Source organism: Dryas octopetala, chromosome 4 (genome assembly GCF_963921425.1).
Source record: "Dryas octopetala chromosome 4, drDryOcto1.1, whole genome shotgun sequence".
NCBI lineage: Eukaryota > Viridiplantae > Streptophyta > Magnoliopsida > Rosales > Rosaceae > Dryas > Dryas octopetala.
The window spans coordinates 11669905-11680207 of NC_141369.1; the positions used below are offsets into that span (position 1 = coordinate 11669905).

The 10303-nt window shown below is 34.7% G+C and overlaps 1 protein-coding gene across 3 annotated transcripts; it reads left to right on the plus strand.

Annotated features, from left to right (window-relative positions):
- The first annotated feature begins 1982 nt into the window (after positions 1 to 1982).
- On the plus strand, positions 1983 to 8425 carry LOC147286832 (F-box/kelch-repeat protein At3g23880-like). 3 transcript variants are annotated; one of them, XM_086241593.1, is made up of 5 exons: positions 1983 to 2299; positions 2570 to 2626; positions 2852 to 3631; positions 4216 to 4297; positions 8314 to 8425. In XM_086241593.1, the coding sequence occupies exons 1-3, from the start codon at positions 2132 to 2134 to the stop codon at positions 3236 to 3238; spliced, it is 612 nt and encodes a 203-aa protein (XP_086097719.1). In that variant the 5' UTR covers positions 1983 to 2131; the 3' UTR covers positions 3239 to 3631; positions 4216 to 4297; positions 8314 to 8425. The 3 variants fall into 3 exon arrangements, with proteins under 3 accessions (XP_086097719.1, XP_086097718.1, XP_086097717.1); XM_086241592.1 differs by having other exon boundaries at positions 2570 to 3631; XM_086241591.1 differs by having other exon boundaries at positions 1983 to 3631.
- The last annotated feature ends 1878 nt before the right edge of the window (positions 8426 to 10303 follow it).

A 10303-nucleotide genomic window follows, 5' to 3' on the forward strand; every position in this document is an offset into this window, starting at 1 on the left:
ATAAATCTTCGTCAACATACATAATCAACACACAACTTTCAGTGCAACCTTTCAACACAATTCAAGAATTCTCACGATCTCGAGCATGTAGTTCTCAAGCTTCAAGTTCTTTTCTTTGTTTTTAGCTCTAGCTGCTAGGGTTTGCTTTTCCTTAGTATTGATCTTGTTTAGGGTTTTACTCATTGATTTTCATGTTTCTTAATCATGAGATTTGTTGTTAGAACCACAATTGTGACTCGTTTTCATGATAATCAAATTACTCATAATTTCTTCATAAAAGTCCATTATTTTTCTGTCCACCCAATCATTCAAGAAATAATCCTTCGCGTTTATGAGTTCAAAAACACAGTCATTGAAATCTGAAATTACTAAAGTCCTTGGCAGGAAAAACCTCGAAAAGTTCTTGTTCCTTACTAGTTGTACAATTGTTAGATAAGAAGTTAGATTCGGTGCAAAATACACAAACACACATCAATTCTGCAAATGGCTCTCGGCCGAAAGCAGTGGCACACTCGTAAATCAATCAAAGTACTACAGTGTTATTGCTAGGATTCTCGGCGATTCTTGCCGTGAGTTTTAGGGGTAACAAGTTCTTTCTTAGTTGGAACCTTTTCTACATGATACTATGTAATACCCTATTTACTTTATATGAATTATGCTTTGGCGATAAAAAAATAATACACCTAGAATGTTATAGTTCCAATGTGCATATATAATACAAAGGTAGGTGGTGTTGGTTTACTACCCCCAATTATTGATGATGTACTATAAATTGTTGAGGATCAGGTTTTTTATCTTGCTTTGCTAGCCTTAACACCGGAGCTAAGAATGGATTCTTGGAGACAGATTGAAAATTTTGACTTTCGTTTTTGGGTGATGTTATTGACACTCCAAAAAAGTTATCCTGCACTCCAATTAAAAAAAACATAAGAGAAAATTTGTACATGTTGGAGTGCAAGATGACTTTTTTGGAGTGCCAATAGTGTTTTCCTTGTTTTTAAGAATATTCATGTATGACTTTGAATATTGCACTAATTTGTCGGATTGCATATGATAGGGCGCCATGATCGATTTCAATTGGATCTTTTGACATGTGTAATGAGGTATTTGGACAATTATAGTTGTTCGATTCAAAGGATTTAGGAAATCAATTAATGAAAAAACAAATTGAGGCGTTTAAGGAATCTTTTGGTTTGATATTTTATATACTTTTCAAGTGATGGGAAAACGACAATACTTGGATTCTGACTTGTATGAAACTCGACATCCTCACCATTTGACATGAACAAAGCAACTAATCACATTTGTCTTTCTAATTTTAATTTTAATTTTTTTAAAAAAACTTTGCAACGAACTAAGATGCCTTTAATGTTCTCGATGGTGGTCAGAATCACTAGGGTTGGAGTTGCTATACTTGGCATGCTCACCTAGAGAATACGAAGGTGTTTGTCGGGTTTCCATCTTCTAAATGTGAGGAACGATTAAAAAGGAGATATATATATTATAATGTGATCGATCCATATAAGATTTTGAGTATGCGGCCTCATCCATCATGACCTATTTATTTTCCTAAATGTGGTAATATACAGTACGTACAATTTAATCGGATATACTTCATACATATATAGGTCTTGCTTCCAATTAATTCACTGGCATCACCTTCTTTTTTTTTTTTTTTTTTTGCCATGGTTTCAATTTTCCTTTGGAATTCATGTCTCTTTTTTGTTTGTTTTTTTCACTTCATACATAGGATGCGACTTCAGACTTCAGAGGTCTTGCTTCCCACCTTTTTTTTTTTTTCCTTATATTCAGTTATTAGTTTTAAATATTATCTTTCCGATTTTGTTTTTTTAATTTACTCCTAAAAAAGCCAAGATTCCTATTGAAACATGAGTGGGGCTGGGGGGGCAGGGATTGGTGCTATAAAATGCCAAGAGTTGTTTCAATTCCACTTCCTTCTTCAAAAGAAACGCATAGAAAATACCTTCTTTTCTTGACTCTTCACCTTTTTTTCTGCTTTAGTTGTCAGCTCCTTCTCCTTTTTCAGCTGACGTTCCTCTGCTCTCTCCCAACACTTCCAAAATCCCCCACGAGAATATCAGGAAGAAGAACAAGAAGGAGTGCTGCCCCCATGGCCTTCCCTGAAGATGTGGTGGCTGACATTCTCTCAAGACTTCCTGTCAAATCTCTGATTCGGTTCCGGTCAGTATCCAAAGCTTGGCAAGATCGTATAAAGGACCCCCATTTCATCTTTCAGCACCTCAATGAGAAAGAGAACCAGAAAAGTGGGTGTCTTTTGGTAAAACATCGTTGCAAAATAACTCATAAGTATGTCTTTTCTCTGCTTTCCCTAGGCACACATGAACACAAGTTATCAAATTTGGAGATACCATCTGTAATGGACCTTAAGCACCTGAAATTTGTGGGCAGTTATAATGGCTTGCTTTGTCTAGCTTATGATAATTGTGCTAATTTTGGGTCACCTATAATTTTGTGGAATCCTGCTACAAGGGAATTTCGGGTCCTCCCAGACTGTCTTATTAGTACGGCTAATGTGCATAATGTGCAGGTCTGTGGTATTGCACATGGATTTGGGTACCACCCACTTATTGATGATTATAAGCTGGTGAGGATTGTGTTTTATACTTGTTTCGGTAGAGCTTGCTCTCGTACGGAGGCATATTCACTTAAAATGGATTGCTGGCAAGAGATCAACACTTTTTATTTTCGCATATATGAATATTCATGTGTAACTCTAAATGGTGCACTTTATTGGATTGCATATGGCACCGGCGATCGTGATATGATTGTATCCTTCGACATGTGCACCGATGTGTTCGGGAAATTGCAGTTGCCCAATTCAAACTCTTTAGGAAATCAGATGTGCACAAAACTAGCGGTGTTAAAGGAATCTCTTCACTTGATAGTTTATACTTTCAGAGGAAGGGCAAAACTGTTTCATGTATGGCTAATGAATGAACATGATGATGAGGTGTTTTGGACAAAGCAATTGACAATTGGACCCCTTCTTGGAGTTGAGAGGCCTTTGGGATGTGGTTTACATGGTGAAATTTGTTTGGAAAGTACAAAAGGGGAGCTGGTTTTGTATGATCCAAGTACTCAAGAAACTAGAACCATTCCAACTCGTGGCCTTCTTTATACCTTAGAAGTTCATTATTATGTGGACAGCCTAGTTTCAACTGGTGGACAAAATGAAGTTGTACAAGTGACCAATTAGAGGATTATGTAGCTCTGCTCCTTCTCTTTGTATGGGAACTATTGTATGAAGTTGTATCCAAAGTGATCATGTAGTTCTAGTCCTCATTTGAATTGTAAAATTGAAAAGTTTTAAGATTTGGAAACTGTTGTATGGAATTGTACTTAGACAGATGATGCTACATAATAATATAGTGTGCTGTTACTGTACTGTTAGTTGGAACATGTAGGAAAGTTTCTTAAACATACAAAGAATGTAGACCATAGAGGTCTTGCTTCCATGCCACCGTTTTCCTTATATCTAGAATGTAGACCATAGAGTTTCTGAAAAATTTTATTTATTTTTTGGTTGCAGGTGGTTTCAGCTCTCTCTTTCTCTGCTATCTTTCCCTTTCTGAGCTCTCACATGCTTTTGGTATGTCTCTCTCTCTCTCTCTCTCTCTCTCTCTCTCTCTCTCTCTCTCTCTCTCTCTCTCTCTCTCTCTCTCTCTCTCTCTCTCTCTCTCTCTCTCTTTGAATTTGAGTTTTCATGATAGTCCATGATGAATTTCGATTTGGCTAAAAGACTCTGTTTGGTCATGGTTTCGATTAGTTTGATTTGGTGTGGGTTTTATTGTGAAATGTTTGGGTAATTTGTATGTTTCAATTTGGAGTTTTATATTTGCTTGCAAGGTAACATCTGTCTCTTTCTACTAGGTTTTTATTAATTTTGTTTTGGGATTTTGTTTTCTGTTTTGGTTAATTTAATTTAATTTTCTGTTTTGAGGAAGTTCACATGCGGTTTACTGGAAAATGATTCAGACTTATCTAGGGCATAGGTTGGATGGAAGTTTCTTCATGCTATAATGATAATTTGTGGAATCTATTTTGGCATACAAGAGTACAGCTGCCTCTATATTTATAGATATTTGTATCTATTTAGGTTTTTTTTTTTTGTAATTGAATATCTTATTTCTTTCTCTCACACTTCCCTCTTAATTTTATTCTTTGGTTCCTTAGGTGAGCAGATGTCTGGTGTCTTATGTGGTCCTGGGCTAAGAGATCAATTTCAAGGATTCATTCTAAAGGATGGCTTAACAAGGTATATACCGGCCTATATATATACACTGTATATGTGTGTGGTGGGAGGGTTAAAGGCCAGTTCTGGTTCTGGTTGATGAGCTACTTCATCAGCCACAATTGGCTCCACCACCACCAAGTCATTTTCTTGTACCACTGGTTGGTGCAGCTCTTGGGCCTCATCTTGTGGTGGTAATGATAATAATTCAGCTAGCTCATCTTGTGGAGATAATAATAATCATTTATGTGATCTTGTGGAGGCGGATTATTTGCCTGCTTGCACAAGAGCTAGCTGAAGCAAATACATGATTAGAATAACTACAAAAACTTTGGAATAAAAAAAGAAAAGAAAAAGGGGATGTTGTTTCTCAAGATATTTAAGAGATATATTAAACGTACCATATATAATGGTTTATAATTTTATATATAGTTCGATAATCTGGTAAATCATTGATCCGATTAAATTTGAATATCCACATTCTCAATTTGTATATTCAAAATTTTACATGAGACTTTATCATGACTAGGCTGCACTATATAATTCAATTTGTTGCACTATATACATCACTAGGCTGCAATATATATATATATATATATATATATATATATATAGGTTGCAAAGCATCAGTACAAGACTACAAGCCTTAGAATTCTCTTCATTTCCCCTCAAGCTGAAGGGAGGTTCTTGGACTGAAAGCTCAGTCTCTAAGAAACTTAAATCTGGTGTTTGGCTGTAATTTGGTAACGATATCAGCTAATAATTGGTCTTGTGAGCATATAAATCTGGTTTCAAGAGCATGACTAGTAACCAACTCTCTAATAAATTGGTAGTCAATCTGGAGTGCCAAAATCTTTTCTTTGACAACTTCTAGAGTCTCCTTATATTGCAAGTTTTTGTATCTTCAGCAACCAAATCAAGCTTTTCATGTGAGCTATCAATACCTTCACTTGACTCTTCCACTTCCTTTGTCTCTTCATGCTAGCAAGTAAAATTGGATCTGATGCATATTTTCACACCAGATCAATGGTGCTTAACACATGAGCTCAGCAGCTGTGAATATCCTTTAGAATTCTCTTCACCTGAAACCAAGCATATATAGTGGTTGTTTAACATGAGATCAAAGCCTTGTTTGCAGGAGGTTCTCAGTTTGAATCCTCCAATTCTGTCTTGGACATTAATTTGTCTTTAAGGAAATTAAACTAGAAAAAAAGAATGAAACCTCACGTCCGAGCAGTTTCTTCAAGATTGGCCACCACAATAGAAAAGCCCTGATTTATTTCCAAACACCAAAATGAGCCAAACATCAGTAAATAATATTAGAAATACATTCACACTACGAATTTGACCCCCCCAACCATCCTGAATTTTTTTTTTGTTTTTTTTTTTCAAAAAAAAAAAACAAATAGGATTTGATAAATTCTCATGATCGAAAAACCCAAAAGGGCCAAAACCCTTTTGTTTTGGGTAAGAATATGACTCATGAAATGAATAAAGAAATAATGGACACAGGGAAGGTCTAGTCAGGCATTGTAATTGGAAAGGTATAATTAATAAGAAAGAGAGCTCATTTTTCTACATAAAAGAGAGCATCACTTTCATAACCAATAGAAAAAATTGGAGAGAATTGGCTCTCACTTAAAAAAACTCTCTGATCCTTTCATATGTGTCTCTCTTCACTCTTCTGCCTGGACTCTCTCTCGGCACTCCATATATTCGTATCAATGAATATCCATGTACAATTCTGAACAATGCCTTTCTCTACTTGTAATGGCTTTGCAAAACATTGATTAAATAACAATAAAAACTTTTGGAAGCAAAAGAAAAAACGTTATTTCTTCAGTTATTTCCTCATATAATTAAGAGATATATTCAACATACCATATATTTGTTTTTTATATAGTTTGATAATCTGGTAAATCATTGATCCGATTGCAACTTGAATATCATATTTCTCAATATGTATTCTCATGATTGTTTTCAATAAGCCTTCCAAGATTACTGCAATGATAGAATAAGTAGATATATTAGCAGAAAATTAAAAAGAAAAAAAAAATGAGAAAATGAGTACATCAAATGAACCATACGTCTAACAAGTTAGTTTTTAACCCAAATTTCCAATATAATTCTTGCATCAATTGGAGGGTTCTTGATAACTACAATAGCATATATTTGCCATAAAAACCATTTGGCTAATAGTACAACAAAAGATGATCACGAACCTATTTGACATTATGTGGAAGTATTTGAGGACATATATATAACATTGTATATAAAAATTAGAGGAAGCATAAACCATATAAAACTAGAAAATAAATAAGATTTTAGAGAACAAATAAAATAAATAAAATATACTTTATAGAAATGATCTTACAATGGAAACATGTCATGGGATTGTAGAAATTAATTTCACAAAACCCAAAGAAAATCCAATGGTGGTCTCAAAACTCTCTTGTTTCGAATTGGGAGTTGATTATTTCTAATGCTTGACTAAGCCTACTCTCCGAATTTATTTATAGTGAATTCAAAAGAGAGTTGCGGTAACATTATGGAAATGCAATTAATAATCGTATCCACCAAGATATTTCATATCTCATTTATAAATTTAGTGGATACGATTTTATTATATTTGAAAATTAAGTCAATCATTAATAATTTAAAATCCATCCAACCAAAGTCGACTGGGCCTGCCCTGGGGGCGAGAGAGCTGTACCCTTGCCCAGGGCCTGGCACATTAAAGGGCCTCATACCAATATTTAAGCCCAAGTTAAAGATGTAAATATAAACATGGTTGTTCTATTTTGGGCTTTCTTCCTGCATTTCATTAATAGTGGGCCTATTTACTTTTAGTTTTACAAGTTCAACTTCCACTTCATTAAAATGGTAGGCACTAGATCCTAATTATCTCTTATTTTATTTACTAACTACATAAAAGATCAATTGTAAAATATTAAAATAAAAAATTATCCAATTTCCCAATCTTTTCTTACTTTTCCCTTCTAGACACTTCTTTCTTCTTCAGAGTTTTCTGGTTTGATTGTTGTGTTTGTGTTTATACTTTATATATTTCTTTTAGTTTTCTTTATTTTTTATTTCTGTGAGTTTGGGATTTGCTCATAGTCCCTTCTCCTCTTTCATGAATTTTTTTTTTGGCCCTGTGTGGCTTTTGTTTGTTATTCTGTTTATTTGGCTTTATGAATTGCTTTTTTGATAAAAAAAGTAGTCAAAAATTTGGAGTTTAGACTTCCTTTAAGGGTTCAAAATCAGACTGTATTGTTTGTTTTTCTTGTTTTTCATTCCAATGTTGTATTGCTTTTGATATGTTTCAATGATAAATTTTTGAGAAAATTTTAGTTAAAGGATTCAAACTATACCTCATGTCTCTATTCAGGATATGAATTTCACTTTATGTCAACTGAGGACTGAAATTTTCAGTTTGTATCAATTAAGAACCTTGTTCTTTTCAGTTTTTATCTCAACTTTGGCTCGACGTTGGACTCATTAAACCTCCACCAAATTCAGAAAAATTATACTTGGTTTAAAGATATGCATCTCCTATTTATAACCATATAAAGATCACCCAAATCGAACCTCTATAGCTCCAGATAATTGGCCCCAAACTAAGGTACCCGAAACTGTCCAATTTTCTATATATTTTTACAGAGGTCCGATTGGATAGTTTTGGGTACCCTACTTTAAGGCTGATTATTTGGAGTTGTAGATGTCCGATTTGAGTAATCTTTATATGGTTGTAAAGTGAAGATGCATAGCTTTAAACCCAGTATAAGTTCACTGAATTTGGTGAAGATTTAATGGTTCCAATGTCGGACCAAATTTGAAATAAAAACTGGAAAAAAAAAAAATAGGGTCCTTAATTGACACAAAATAAAAGTTTCAGTTCTCAATTGATATAAAGTGAAATTTATGTCCTAAATAGAGACATGGGGTATAATTGGAGTCCTTTAGTTAAAATTTTGCCTAAATTTTTATCCAAACTTATTTTATCACTTTCTCATTATAATTCTTTCTTTTTTATATAGTCGAAGGCGCTCAATGTTATTTTGCACATGGCATCCTAAATGCTTGTGCGTCATCTGTGGGGGCTTCTACGTAGCTCCAACGTTACAAGCATTTATCCCCATATTAAGGCTAGAGTTTTCTGTATATTTACTTTCGATCATAAAATTTCTATTTTGGTCATGTTCTTTTAATTTTGACAATTCCAGTTTCGTATATTCAATACGATAGCAATTAAATTCAAATCGCTATGATGATGAATGACATTTCAAATATCTTACTGCATCTGGATATCTGTGTAAGTTGATACCCGCCATTGAACACCATTAGTTTTAAAAAATACAAAGTTTCAACATCAAACTGAATATATTAAATGACGAACAGGAGATTAAATTCTGGGGATTCTTCGAGTCCTTGCTCCAATGGGATTTGGTCTCTTCTGGGCCTGGTCCTTTTGTCGCTAGTGGGCTCAGTCGTGACGCTTCATATGGTTCTTCAGTTTGGGCTTCGTCTTGTATTCTTGTGGCCCATTGATCAAGTACTTCCTCCATTAATTGGGCTCATCTCATTGATGACCCAATTAACTTCGCAATAACTGGCCCTTTTAAGAAAATGCAAATTAGACCCAAACAACTTATTCTTGTTCATAAGTAAAAAAAAAAATTAAAATTAAGAGTAAAATGATCACTTTATTGGTAAGAATGATTATATAGGAGGGGTATGGTTTAATTTAGGGCCTTAGGCAATGAAATACACGTTCTGCGAAAAATATTATGTATAACATATATACTGTCACGTGGTATAAATAATAAATTCAAATGTTATACTTGTAAGTTATAGTATTAATAACTTTCACCTATATCAGTTTTACAAAATAATTTCTCATTTTTAACTATACATCATTTCATCATCAAAAAGCTCTATCTCTTACACACACACACACAAAAAGGTTTTTGTTTCAAAGGGAACTTGGTGAATCAATATCTTTTTATAAAGAGGGCTACTTTAAGCACACTCTTTTCCTTTTCACTACATACCCATTTCTCATTACACACTCATATTTCATTTTTATTTTTATAATTTCTCAATCCATACACGTAATATTTCCAAAAAACTCACACTACATTAAATTAAAAAAACAAATAATAGAGCCCACCCCGTCTGTAGTCTCCCGCCCATTTGCTGAACTCTGTCGTCCTTGTCGCCGGTGAGGCAGAGAGTCTCCTCTCTCTCTCTCTCTCTCTCTCTCTCTCTCTCTCTCTCTCTCTCTCTCTTTATTTTTCTCTTTCTCTCTCTTTGCGCCCCCCTGTCGGACTGAAAGGGAGGTCGACGACCATGCCGGACTTCAGGTCAATCAATTTTGATCTAGAGGCCAGCATCGACCGTCTTGTGGGTAGTGAAGAGAGAGAAAATATAAAAAGAGAAAGAAAGGGAAAGTGAGAGAGAGAGAGAGAGAGAGAGAGAGAGAGAGAAAGAGAGAGGAGGGTGCCAACGGCATGGGGCTCGACCGCCGGCGACGAGGGAGGGCAGTGGTAGGAAGCCGGCAAGGGGTGGCTGGTTCTGGTTTTTGAGGTTTTTTTTCCATTAAAAGATCTCTTTAAAAAACAAAAAAATATTGTCCTTTTTTGTCTTTGATATTGGGTGATATTGGTAATTTCACAAATTAAATAAAGAGGGTGTGTAATGAGAAAGAAATAAAAAATTACAAAGTTGCTCCTAAAAAAGCCAAGATTCCTTTTGAAGCATGAGCGGGGGGACAGGGGTTGGTGTTATAAAATTCCAAGAAAGTTTTGTTTCAAATTCCCTTCCTTTCTTGACTCTTCATCTTCCTCTTCTCCTTTCTCAGCCAACTTTCCTCTACTCTGGTTTTATATGGCCCAATTATTTTCTTCTTGATCGATCTGGGTCAGCCAGTTGGGTTGTGCTTCATGATCGGCCACAACAATTGCTTGCTCATCATCATGTTCGTCTAAATCTTTCAGTAGCATCATAACTCATTGCATTATATCTTCT